Source organism: Moschus berezovskii, unplaced genomic scaffold (genome assembly GCF_049115385.1).
Source record: "Moschus berezovskii isolate FMDL1 unplaced genomic scaffold, NW_MosBer_1.0 29, whole genome shotgun sequence".
NCBI classification, from domain to species: domain Eukaryota; kingdom Metazoa; phylum Chordata; class Mammalia; order Artiodactyla; family Moschidae; genus Moschus; species Moschus berezovskii.
This window is the reverse complement of record NW_028290453.1, coordinates 170,428-184,309: the sequence shown is the minus strand read 5'-3', so window position 1 is coordinate 184,309 and position 13,882 is coordinate 170,428. Positions and strand designations below refer to the sequence as shown.

The 13,882-nt window shown below is 44.9% G+C and overlaps 1 protein-coding gene across 1 annotated transcript in view; it reads right to left on the bottom strand.

Annotated features, from left to right (window-relative positions):
* Window positions 1-13,882, bottom strand: part of LOC148772973 (protocadherin Fat 3-like) — a 180,178-nt gene that overhangs the window by 103,168 nt on the left and 63,128 nt on the right. Inside the window, exons 10-12 of the mRNA XM_088834566.1 lie at window positions 9,497-13,570; window positions 3,504-3,700; window positions 2,412-2,565 (exon numbers count right to left, since the gene is read on the bottom strand). Coding sequence (XP_088690692.1) covers window positions 2,412-2,565; window positions 3,504-3,700; window positions 9,497-13,570 — 4,425 coding nt within the window. The remainder of the gene's footprint in view (window positions 1-2,411; window positions 2,566-3,503; window positions 3,701-9,496; window positions 13,571-13,882) is intronic.

Genomic DNA, 13,882 nt, shown 5'->3' with positions numbered 1-13,882 from the left:
CTTCATAGAGCAGAGAATCAATTACAAACAGAACCCCAGTGTAGGAAGGACTGCTGATGTTTGGCTTAAGAGCTTCATACTTTGAAAAATAGAGCAAGTTCAAATTTTTTAAGCATCAGGGAAAAACTTATGGGATTCTGGATGCAACAAGAAACCAACAGCATGACCTTCAAAGGAATTAATTCCACTGTGAAGTCTCTTGTGTCAGGGATTCCTTCTTTTGGCAGGATGGAGAAGCTCCACACCTCTTTAAATCTCTCAAGAACTGCTCAGTTCTCTGATGGTCAATCAGGTCAATGGTCTTTAGACCCAGAAGTGTTAGTCTCTCTGCTTCCAGACACTTAAATCTTTTTTTATCCCGTCTTCTAGAGGAAAACAAACAGTCCAAACAGGCTGGCTCCAGCAGAAAGAGGTTACAAAGGAGTCCTATTGTGCCAGGCAAACCCCACTTGCTGGGAGAGTGGAGGACCAGCAGTTGTTGGGGGAGGTCCCAGTGGGGGATAACTGAGGAGCCTGGAGCAGACATTCAGGAAGGGGACTTCATAACCATGGAAGGATTATTATTTTAATCACTGAAATAGCTATACTGGTCCTGGGTGTCAGTCCCTGTGGGGATTTCTTTGTTACTTAAATTTCAATGGATAATGGCAATGACAGACCTGAATAAATGCTGTTTGGTGAAAAGTCAGACTCATGAAATATTATTATGTATTCTTAGTAAAATTAGCAGGTATCACTGGGAGCAAGTCATCAGTACTTACAAAGCTGTTTCTCCTACAGCTTCCTGAAGGCAGGCAGTTCTCAAATACAGACTGGATCATTTCCTCCTCCACAAAAACATCCAGGGAGTTTTCAGCTGGGCTTTCAGGACCCTCCAAGATCTGACCTAAAGTTATTTTTCCCACCACATTTCTGGCGAGTCATCCTGTGGCTCCTCGGACCAGTGACAGTGCTGTACACGGCGTTTCCTGGAGGCGCCGTGCTCTCTGCCCACGCCGTGCCCGTGGCCACCAGTGACCCACTTTAGCCCCTATAATCCTGCTGCTGCTACTAAGTTGCTTCAGTTGTGTCCGACTCTGTGCGACCCCACAGATGGCAGCCCACCAGGTTCCCCCGTCCTTGGGATTCTCTAGGCAAGAACACTGGAGTGGGTTGCCATTTACTTCTCCAATGCATGAAAGTGAAAAGTGAAAGTGAAGTCGCTCAGTCGTGTCCGACTCGTAGCGACCCCAAGGACTGCAGCCCACCAGGCTCCTCCGTCCATCGGATTTTCCAGGCAAGAGTACTGGAGTGGGGTGCCACTGCCTTCTCCGCTAGAATCCTGGCTCAGTTCAAATGCCAGTTCTTCTTTACAAGCTTCCTCTTCCCTCTCGTCGGAACATTACCTGCTTTTTCCTCTGTGCTCAGATATAACTCTTTTGATATCTCTCGCAGGCACTCGTGTCACTCTGCCTTTCATTACTATTATTATTTCTGTTGTTATTATTACTGACTCACTGCTCTGTCTTATCCACCGGGTTACAGTACTGCTCAGGGATGCTTTGAGGGGTTCATGTCAGAGTCTATCACAAATATTCCATAAAGTGTTTTTAGGTCTAGTAGTTAATAAATGCTAGCTATTCAATAAAAAAGTACCAGGCCTCTATATTCAAGTAGTATATTGTTATGCATCTAAGCCCTTCCCAGTAAGATATAGCTGACATGGGAGTAGGTTATTGAGAAGCCAATACCTTCTGGAAACTCAGTAGTTAGTGATTATTCACTGCAACCAATACAACGCTGGAAATATGCAAATTATTTAATCATTATACTTCAATTAAAAATTGTCACCGGATGGGCCAATCCAGTACATAGCACTGTAATAATTTACCTCCATAGAAAATGTCTTTTCCTTAAGCTTTGGCCTTCAATGCGGGCATCTCCCTCAGTGTACATAAGCTTTCACCTTATAAACTTTACCTTAACATGGAAGCAAATCTGAGGTCTCACAACTAAGCAGACAAGTGTGTTAATAAGCACAGGAACCGACAAAGGGTTTCAACAAGGCAAAACTCTCCTTACTGTGCACTGCTGTCCGGTTTGCACGGAAACCTGCATTTTGATATAGTCTATATATACACTTAATAGGGAGCTGCTTTAACTCATGGATACGAGAAAGAGGAAAAGCACATAGACACATCTGATCCCCTGGTGCTACCACATGTAGGTAAAGTCAGGGCAAGTTTATAAGTCAAATGAGGTTTGTGTCTTCCAGACACAATGTGCCACTGGTATTTCTTAAGAGTCCAAGATAACAGGGTGTCACATTAAGGTTCTTAGATACCAACTACCCCCTAGTGATAAGACCATGTGAAAATTTAACTTCTCTTGTGGATTAACAATGGCATTTCAGAGAATAAATTTTGCCTTACCACTTTCTGGGTCTAGAAAAAATTCATTGTTTCCAGGTCCATAGAGTGAGAATCGTATATCTCCATTGGGTCCAATGTCAGTATCCTTGGCACTGACCTTCAGGATGATTTTGTTTGATGGAATGTCTTCGGGAAGTAACGCTGTATACGCAACCTGGGCAAAGGCAAAATCATTAGTATGTGTGGGGCAATTGCCATAGTAGCCTTATAAATCATTTCTTTAAAAAGGCACTTGCATAATTTATCTTCAGTTATGTTTTTCCTTTACTGCAGAATCATCTTACACCATCTGATGAAACATAGAATATCTCTTGCCCTGCACCTCCCATTCTCATTCATTCAACAAATGCTAACTGAGCCGCTACTATCCCTGCCCCTGTGGAACTGTGATGCACATCAGATAATTATCACATCAGATAATTATCACATCAGATAGTGATCAAGCACCAGGGAGTCCTTGGGACCCTTCAACTTCAAAGAGCCACTACTAACATCTGGCATTAGTAAGATTTGCAACAATTTTCTAAGCTAAAGAACACCAATATTGTCTCGCAGTCCACATGTAAGGAAAAGGTAAATGAAGGGTGATTTAATTTTGGTAAGAAAGAATATAAAATCAATAACTGACACCTTGCATTGGCTCTCATGCTTTGAACTATGGGGGAAATGACACTTCATGAGAAGCCTGGAGACCCAGCTTCATTACCAACACTGCTGCCAGCCAGCTGTGTAAACTTACACAACAAAAGTAATCCACACTTTTGAGTGGTCCATTTTTCTTTTATGAAATCAGTAGTTTAGATATGAAAAAAATCACAATATTCTTTAGGATTCCTTAAAAAGCTTTTTAAGAGTCCCGATTTTTTGTTTGTATTTTTTAATGGGCAGAATTAGGTACTAATTGTGCTACCTATACTCTTTCCATGTTTATAGTATTTCATCCTCTTTCATGCTTATATAAAATTGGACTGCACTAATTAAGGTAAGGAACAGAATGTAGCCAGGTCTTAAGGAAAAAAATGAAATGGGTTTTGACTTAATTTTAGAGAAGCAGAGTGAAAAGCAGCAATCCGACATGGCCACAAGTCTCACCTGATCACACACAGGGCTATTGTCATTCACATCACTGACAGTCACTTCCACCCTGGCCTGAGTGACAAAGAGCCCATCGGTGGCAGTAATATTGAGGAAGTAAATGTCTTGTTCTTCTCTATCCAGATGTCTCTTCACGTAGACCTTCCATTCGCTCTGTACCAGGCCCAGGGCAAACCGTCCTCGGGGGTTCCCTCCTGCAGTGAAAAGAGAGTTTCTGAAGATGAGCAGTGAACAGCTTTGATCTCCACCTACAGTGAGAGGCCTGTGCGAGGTCAACCAGGTGCCTCTCAAACTGCGTCATTTACGAGACTGGAAAAAAATTGACACTTCCTTTTGATTCTCCTGCAACAAAGCATGATATTTATATGCTTGGCTTGTGTGGAAAGTAAAATGGTAACTTTCCAAGGGAAGAAAATGCACTTAGAGATGCCAGAGATGATCTCTTGTTTAGCTCCCCTTAAGGACAATCAAATTCAAACTGTGAACAATCAATCTTCTCAGATGATACAATTGTCTTTCCACTCCGTCTCAAGAGAGGATGTAATACACTATAGCTCTTGTTACCCAGACAATTTCATTAGCCGTTGATTATGCAATCAAGGAAAGGCAGTCAGCTCTATTAAGGAATGTTTTAATGAAGGCGTTATCGTACTGTGGCTCTTTTAAAGACTAAAATCTGGGGGAGAAAAGTTTGTGTGACAGAGGAAGACCCATTTGGAGTAAAGAGCCCCAATGAGGGGTTATTGAAGGAGGCACTCAAAGATAAGCACTGAAATTAGATCAAATTTATCAGAGGGAAGCTGGTGAAAATGGAAGAAAAGGAAAAGAGTTGGAGTGGAACCACTTTTGATGAGGCTGAAACAATGAAAGTGGTCCCAGCAATATTCCTTTCCCACATCGCTGAACTACACGGAGACAAAAGCAGCTTGGAGGAGGGAAGAAGAAAACCGTCTTGACCTTCCAAACCTGAAGAAGGAGAAAAATGTCACTTCAAACATGGAGGAAGACTGGACAAAACAACTGGCCTGATGCCCAGACTCCAGTTAGATCTTCACTGTTTCTTTGATTTGGGGGCATTTAACACATATTTGTCACCTGCTTTGGACCATGTGCTGTGCCATGCAGTGGGTTACAGCAGTGAACAAAATTGACCAAAATCCCTGCTCTTGTGGTGGAGTTCACTTTCTGGTGGGAAAGACTGACAATAAATAAATAAGGAAAGCCTACTGTCTTCTGGCTGCTGCTGCATTGAAAAAGTGGAGCCATGTCACCTTCTTACAACAAATCTTTAAAAGAGTGCAAGCTAAGAGTCAGCTGTGCCTGACTCTTTGTGACCCCATGGACTATAGCCCACCAGGCTCCTCTGTTCATGGGATTTCCCCAGGCAAGAATACTGGAGTGGGTTGCTGTGCCCTCCTCCAGGGGATCTTCCCGACCCAGGGATCAAACCCGTGCTTCTTTGTGTCTCCTGCACTGGCAGGAGGGTTCTTCATCACTAGCACCACGTGGGAAGCCCTGGCCTGGACGCGACTGTAACCAAGCAGGTCCCACGAGGCCTTCCCAGAATAGACCCCACCCATGTCCTGTCCTCTGCCTGCTTTTTTAAATTTATTTTTTTATTGAAGGATAATTTGCTTTACAGAATTTTGTTGTTTTCTGTCAATCTCAACATGAATCATCCATAGGTTTACATATATCCCCTCCCTTTTGAACTTCCCTCCTATCTCCTGCCCCACCCCACCACACCCCTCTAGGTTGATACAGAGCCCCTCTTTGAGCTTCCTGAGCCATATGGCAAACTCCCATTAGCTATCTATTTTACATATGGTAGTTTTCTGGAGAAGGCAATGGCAAGCCACTCCAGTACTCTTGCCTAGAAAATCCCATGGATGGAGGAGCCTGGTTGGTTGTAGTCCGTGGGGTCGCTAAGGGTCGGACACGACTGAGCAACTTCACTTTCACTTTTCACTTTCACACATTGGAAAAGGAAATGGCAACCCACTCCAGTGTTCTTGCCTGGAGAATCCCAGGGACAGGGGAGCCTGGTGGGCTTTGTCTATGGGGTCGCACAGAGTTGGACACGACTGAAGTGACTTAGCATCAGCAGCAGCAGCAGCAATGTAAGTTTTCATGTTACTCTTTCCATACATCTCACCCTCTCCCCAGGTCCATAAGTCTATTCTCTATGTCTGTTTCTCCATTGCTCTCCTATAAATCTGCCTGCCTTTTCTCTGTAGGAGTACTTTAGTCAAAGAATAAATTTAATCTGAGAAGCGAGAAAATGCAGAAAGGAAAACAAGCAAGAAAAAATGATGATGCATTAGCCATTAAACAAAGTAAAGGAACTTTAGTTCCTCCTTGGAGACTATAGATAACATTCTGAGCCATGTCTTTTGAGTTGTTTTGCAGATAATGAACCTTCCAGGTCTAAGAAGTTTACTATGCTACCCACAAGCACGCAGACCCCAAACCAATTGGAACCAGAAGGTTGATGATGCTGACTTGTCATCACCATCTCAACCAACTGGAAGAATGTCCACAAGCCTGCTCCTTAAACACTGTAAGACTCCTCACTGCCCACTCCCCAGGGTGGAACACACATTCTTGGGGGCATTAGCCCACTGTGGCCCCCTTTGCCTGGCAAAGCAATAAAGCTATTTCTACTTTGCCCCAAACTGTCTTTGAGATTTAATCTGTCACTGGTGCACAGTTCAGTTCAGTTCAGTTGCTCAGTCGTGGCCAACTCTTTGCGACCCCATGAACCACAGAAAGCCAGACCTCCCTGTCCATCACCAACTCCTAGAGTCCACCAACACTCATGTCCATTGAGTCTGTGATGCCATCCAACCATCTCATCCTCTGTTGTTCCCTACTCCTCCTGCCCTCAATCTTTCCCAGCATCAGGGTCTTTTCAAATGAGTCAGCTCTCCACATCAGGTGGCCAAAGTATTGGAGTCTCAGCTTCAGCATCAGTCCTACCAATGAATATTCAGGACTGATTTCCTTTAGGATGGACTGATTGGATCTCCTTGCAGTCCAAGGGACTCAAGAGTCTTCTCCAACACCACAGTTCAAAAGCATCAATTCTTCAGCGCTCAGCTTTCTTTATAGTTCAACTCTCACATCCATACATGACCACTGTACACGGACTTTGTTGACAAAGTAATGTCTCTGCTTTTCAATATGCTCTCTAGGTTGGTCGTAACTTTCCTTCCAAGGAGTAAACGTCTTTTAATTTCCTGGCTGCAATCACCATCTGCAGTGATTTTGGAGCCCAGAAAAATAAAGTCAGCAACTGTTTCCACTGTTTCCCGATCTATTTCCCATGAAGTGATGGGACCGGATGCCATGATCTTAGTTTTCTGAATGTTGAGCTTTAAGCCAACTTTTTTTACCTCCCCTGTCACACTGGTGCACAGAGGCTAGATATTGGTGATTCAACCATGGGCTAAATGAACCATAGTGGACAGACAGTGCAGAGAAGCTGAGGGCTGCACATTCCTCCCGGGCAGTGATTCTCAACTGAGAGTGGCTAGTCCCATATCCTCGGGACATTTGTCAATGCCAAGTGACATTTCTGAATGTCCCATTAGGGGTGATGCCAATGGCCAGGCTACTGGAATGTATTGGATAGAAGCCAGTGGTGCTGGTAACCATCCCATACTGCCACCTGCAGCAAGAAACAGCTGCCCACAGCAGAGACTTATCTGGCCCTCAAGGCCAATCTGCTGAGGTTGAGAAAAATTATGGTGAGACATGGGTTCTCCCTGGGATATCACTTTCCTCCACCACTGACTAGGATTCAATTAGGCTTCAGTCGAATATGATTTCAGCATGCACAAATGTAACCTCTCTATTAAATGCTTTCAGTGCAGGCCCACACTGCTCTTTTGTGAAATAAAATGATTAATGGTCCTTTGTTCATCTGTGGCAGCACAGCCAAGTTGTGTTACATCAAGAGCAAAAGTTAAATCTAATTAAAATCAGTTGGTGGTTGGCACGGCTAATAGTAACAGTAGCTTGAAGCTATTCTGTTCTCATTACTTTGGTAAAGTCGATGGGATGGTCCCTTAAACCATCCACTGAGAATTCAGAGACAACGTATAAATAATTAAAGCTGAGTATTTAACTGTTCTTCCAAATAGAAAAGTATTCCTCCGAATGCCTAAGAAGCTTTTTGTCTGAACCTGAATGCAAATAAATCAAAGTGATACTGTACTCACCTTTTTTTCCTCACCATGATCGCTCATGTCTTTACTGCAGAAATATACATTTTAATGAAAAAAAACCACACAATGGAAGGTATCAGAAAAAGCATCAATGCATTAAGACCTTTAAACAGAAAACAGCCTCAAGAAAGCAGCTGCGTAAAGAAGAGGAGTGTGCGGGGAGGTGCGAGGGTCCCGAGCACAGGCACAGATGCTCTCCTATGGGTCTTTTTCTGCGGTGATTGACTAACTTTCTCACTAAGGTACTTAAGAAGATTCTGCGTCCTAAGGGCATTCTAATTAATTCATTTTTCACTTTGAATAATGTTGTTTTCCTAAAGGGAAGCCACCTGACTACAAGTATGGATGGATTCTTTGAAATCTTTTGGCACTTGGCTTATGTTCTGCCTTTGAATGGCACAACATCAAAATATTAGCTTTAGAACCCCCAAACAGGAAGACTGCTCCCACACCACCAACCTCTCCTCTTAGAAGCTGAAGGCCATCACCCCTGGAAAGCTATCCCTGATCAGTGATACACCATCTTCACTCTGACACAAGATGCTCAGAGCATGGTGACATGTGTCTGTGTGCATTCTGTGTGACCGCACTTGTCTATTTTGGCTTTCCTATTGAACTGCTGTTTACTATTTGGAAAGACTGAAAAGGGATCCAAAAAATTTGCCATGTCAGGAGACATACCCTTTGACTTGGAGTTATAATTTAAGATTTTTCAGGGAAAAAAAAAATGCCCTCTGATTTGTATGTGTGCATGCGTGTATGTGTGTGTGTATGCACCTGAGTTTTTATTACCAGGAAAAACTTACAAATAAAGCTATTCATTTTCTTACCATTACAAAAAGTAGGAAAAAGGAATATACTTAAAAATAAATTCCTCTTTGAAAGCACAAATGCATTAAGACCCTTAAACAGAAAATAACATTAAGAAAACAGCTCCATAAAGAAAAAGAAGAGTAATGTGGAAAGGAAGTGTTGGGTTTTTTTTCCATTAAAATGTATATTTCTACAGTAAAGACATGAGTGATAATGGTAAGGAAAGAAAGGTGAGTAAAGCATCACTTTGATTTCTTTATATTCATTTCAGACAAAAAGCTTCTTAGGCATCCTGCTATTTTTATTTCTTCAACTGGGATATTGGGCTGGACTCTTTTTAAATTTTATTCCTTTATTTTGGCTACTCTATGTGGCATGTGGGATCTTAGTTCTCTGACTGGGGACCAAACCTTTGTCCCTTAGAGTGGAAGCAAGGAGTCTTAGCCACTGGACCACCAGCAAAGCTGGACTTTTTTTCAAATGATAAAAATTGAGTATCAATCTGGGTCATCTGTCACAAGCAAACCAATGAACTGCAAAATAAGGCTGAGTTAGTAACAGCTAAAGAACTGAGTCGTCTCAGCCCCAAAGAGGAAAGGGAACTCCTCAAAGCCTCGTCTCATGTCTTTCTCCCCTACTCTTACCCCTTCGCCGTGCATGCGTGCGTGCTAAGTCGCTTCAGTCATGTCTGACTGTGGGACCCCATGGACTGTAGCCCGCCAGACTCCTCTGTCGGTGGGATTCTCCAGGCAAGAACACTGGAGTGGGTTGCCACACCCTCCTTCAGGGGATCTTCCCGACCCAGGGATGGAACCCGGGTCTCCTGTGGCTGCTGCATTGCAGTTGGATTCTCTACCGCTGAGCCACTGGGGAAGCCCGCCCCCTGTCACCTTCCCTCTTTCTTTAGGAAGCGAAGCACAGAATGAACCCTGAGGGTGGCAGACGTACCTGTAATATGGTAGCTCACTTGGCGATTGACGTCAGACGTGTCTCTGTCCCACGTGCTGAGGACGGCTACCACCTCGCCCGGAGGGTCGCTCTCCTTCACATTCCCTCGGTACACCTCGTGGGCAAAGACTGGAGCGTTGTCATTTATATCTGTCACCCTGACAGACACCAGTGCCGTGGAAGAAAGCGAGAAGGCTTCCCCGAGGTCGGAGGCCACCACGGAGAAGGTGAACACGGGGTCTGTCTCGTGATCCAGGTCCTTCAGGGTACTGATCCAGCCTGTGTTGCTGTCGATGCTGAATGCTTCCATCACCTTCTCGGGCTGGGAATCCGAGTGGAGGGAGTAGGTGACCTGCCCGTTGGCTCCCCAGTCCATATCCATGGCTCTCACCTGTGTTAGTTTGGTGCCCACGGGCATCCCTTCCATGATGATCGTCTCGTAGTTTGAAGTTTCAAAGACTGGCTTGTTGTCATTCAGATCCAGTACCTTGATGTCTACATCCACCGTGAACACAATGTCTACTTTGTCCAGGGGTATAGTGGCTGCCACTTTGAAGTGAAAAGCTGGACTGACCTCATGGTCAAGACGCTTGTCCAGCTTGATCGTGCCTGTTTCCTGTTCTATGATGAAGACATTGCCTTTGTTATTTTCCAGCCGCTCCCCATTAACTGTGCTGAATTTGACCTTCTGAGTGGGCAAAATCTTCAGAGTATCCACCGTGCTCCCAATGGCCGTATCTTCTGACACGGTGAAGGAATACTGAGACTGGGGAAAGGAGGGCACGAACGTTTCGGGGGGTAAGACGTGGATGTAGACAGGAATGAGCGAGTGCTTCACTGGGATGCCCCCGTCCACTGCTTTGACAAAGAAGGACAGCACTGTGTTCTTCAGCTGGTTAAAGTGGCCCTTGGTGACCATCCAGCCATTGTCAGGGTCGATTTCCAGGAGATCGGCCACTGAGACCGAGGCCTCGCTATAGAGGGAGTAAGTAATCCTTGCATTTGCTCCATCATCTGGGGCCATGGCTTGGACCTGCGTGACCAGGTGGCCCCGCCCGACATCTGCCCTGACGCTGGCTCTGTATTCCACTGTCAAGAACTGAGGGGCGTTGTCATTTTCATCCACCACAATCACCCTCACCATACAGAAAGTTGTTCTTCCTCCACCATCAAGGGCCCTCAAAAAAATACTGATGTCTCCTTCCAGAGGGTTTTCCCTATCTAGCCTTTCTGTTGTGGTGACCTGTCCATTGCTGTCTATGAGGAATCGATCCTTAGCAAAGTCATTGATGATGGCATAGCTGACCTGCCCATACATCCCCGGGTCCCCATCCGTGGCCCGAACGTGGATTACCTTCGTCCCAGCGGCTGCGTTCTCTCTCACCTCTGCTACGTAGGTGCTCTGCGAAAAGGCAGGGCTGTACAGGTTGGCCCCGAGGACCCTGATATGCACCTGGGCGGTGCTCGTGAACAGACCATCGGAGACTGACACGTTGAGACTGTACAGAGGCTCCATCCGCTGCTTGCGGTGGTTGGACAGTGCAATGATGCCACTCTTGCTGTCCATCAGAAAGCTCGTCCGGTCGTTCCCAGATAAAATGCTGTATTCCAACCGGTCCAAGTCAGTGCTGTCTGCATCGGAGGCTTGCACACAGGTTACAAAATGGCCCCGGGGGGCTAATTCACTCACGTATGACTCATAAATGAGCTGATTAAAGACTGGAGGGTTGTCGTTTACATCCGAGATATAGATATGAACCAGGACCTCGCTGCTCAGTGATGGGAAGCCATTATCTGTGGCTCTGATTTTCAAAGTGCAGTGTTGCACTGACTCGTGGTCCAGCATTCGCGCGGTTAGGATCAAGCCACTTGCGCTATCTATGTGAAAATAATCCGTGCTGTTGTAAGTATCCTGGACAATCTGATAATGGACCATTTTATTGTTTCCTGAGTCTGCATCAGTAGACACAACTTGTAAAACAGGTGTCCCGATGAGGGATGCTTCTGATAATGTTGTATTGTATGTGGGTTGACTGAAAATAGGGGGGTTGTCATTCACATCATTAACAAGCAGGTCAACGGTAACTTCAGCCCTGGCCCCAGTAAGTGCATCACTGGCTCTTACTGTCAACTTGTAAACGGATGTCATTTCATAATCCAAAGGGCTAATGACTTTCAGAACCCCAGTGTCAAAGTCAATGTTAAATTGTTTATACAGATCCCCATCAATAATGATATATATGATGCCTTGGCCTTCTGGACTGGTGGCGTTGATGCTTAGAATGGGGGTGTCCATGCCAATATCTTCATTGACGGACGCTGTATAAAAGGGCTTATCAAACACAGGCATCGCTTTGTTGACAATAGTGATGGGAAGTTCCACAGATGTGGACAAAGAGGGCTTTCCACCATCTCTGGCTAGGATGGTGACTCCATACTCAATGTTGGACAAGTCTGAGTTGAATGCTTCTTTTAAGATAACGTTCCCTGAATGAGGGTTAATTTCGAAGTGGCCATAGTCATTCTGTAAGACGTAGGTCACCTCTCCATTGGCACCTTTGTCTTTGTCAATGGCGGTCACCCGGTAAATCAGAGTGCCAGGCTCAGCGTCAGCCTGTACGGCAGCATAGTAAGGGAGACCCACAAAGACCGGAGAGTTGTCGTTGATGTCTTCGATGCTAACCCTGACCACCACCCTCGCCACCCGTAGATGGTCAAGCTCTCGGCTGGCTTCCACCACCAGCTCATAAACCTCCTGCTCCTCACGGTCAAAGGGGACTCCGGTGGTCTGAATGACCCCTGAGGTAGATTTTATCTTGAACTTGTTTCCTGGGTTTAAGATGCTATATTTTAAGGGCTCATTAAGGCGATTTCCAACTGCATTGACAATAGCAACTTTGGTTATGTTAGTGTTGTTCTCTGAGATGGAGGTGGAGTAAAAGTTTTGAGTAAAGTGGAGGCCACTGTCCATGGCTTCTTTAACCAAGATGGTGACCATGGATGTACTATAGAACTTTCCATCAGACACCCTCACTATCAGCACGTAGTGATCTTTGGAGAGGTTGTTATTTTTTATGGTGAGCACGCCACTATTCGAGTCAATTAAAAAATGATCCAAGCTGCCTTCCATTAGGCTGTACGTCAGTTCAGGGGGTATCTCGGAGTCAGGATCTGTGGCACTAACTTTCAGAACCTCCACTCCGACATAGGTCGGAAGGAGTAAGACAGTCTCAAACACAGCCTGAGTGAACACAGGTGGGTTGTCATTCACATCTGTCACCTCTATGTTGACTTCAATGGGACTGTCCGCGGTCAGCTGGGGGCTGCCACTGTCTCTCACATGTACATGGAAATGGAAATGGGCGATGGTCTCGTGGTCCAGGCTGGCAATTGTTCTGATTGCCCCTGTGCTGGAGTCCACCGTGAAGAACTTCTTGGCTGTGGACTCCACAATCTGATACACAAGCAGAGCATTCCGGTTGCTGTCAGCATCAGTGGCTCGAATCACCAGTGGGCTGTTATCCAAGCTCCTGACAATGCTATTGATGGGGGCCGCCTCGCTGAGGCTGCCTGAATATTGAGAAAAGAGAAAAACTGGCGCATTGTTGTTTTCATCAACAATCTGAATATTGACGGTGACATTGGAAGCCATTCCTGCCATGTTGGTGGCCTGGACAATGAGCTGATAAGAGGAAGTCCACTCGTAATCCAGTGCCTTCCGAGTGGTGATGACTCCTGAATAGGGATTTATGGTGAAGATCCCATCAACATTTCCATCTTTCACTTCATAAATGAGAGTGGATTGACTGATGGCAGAGATTAGAATGACAGATGTTCCAACATCAACATTTTCATTCACTTCTGCTTGGTAGTCTTTGTGAGTGAACCTGGGGTTAGAATTATCAGACATGGTGACAGAAATGCGTACAATGGCAGTGGCAGACATCGGTGGGGAACCCTGATCTGTGACTTTGACTGACAGGACAAACTGACCCATTGTCGTCATGTCTGGTTCTTTGGAAACTGTGATGATGCCCAGGACCGGTTCAATCTTAAATGTGTTCCCAGTGTTCCCTGCAAGAGAGAAATCAACAAGAAAATGAGTTCAAGTGGGTCATTTTCTGAAGATTAACTCTTCATCTTGAGGCTACTTTACACAGAATGGCAAATAGAAGCAATTATTTGTTTTCACTCCACCTTATCCTGAAATAAAATGAAAAACTTCCCTAAAAGGATATTCAAAAGACTTTGAAATGAATTTTCCAGTACATTGTGAATTTCAGATTAGTATCTTCTTAATCCAGGTAAACAAGAAAAATAGCACAGCACTTATGTAGTTTCCAACCGGGAAATAAGAGTTTGTATGAAAGACTTTTCTAGTAAGAA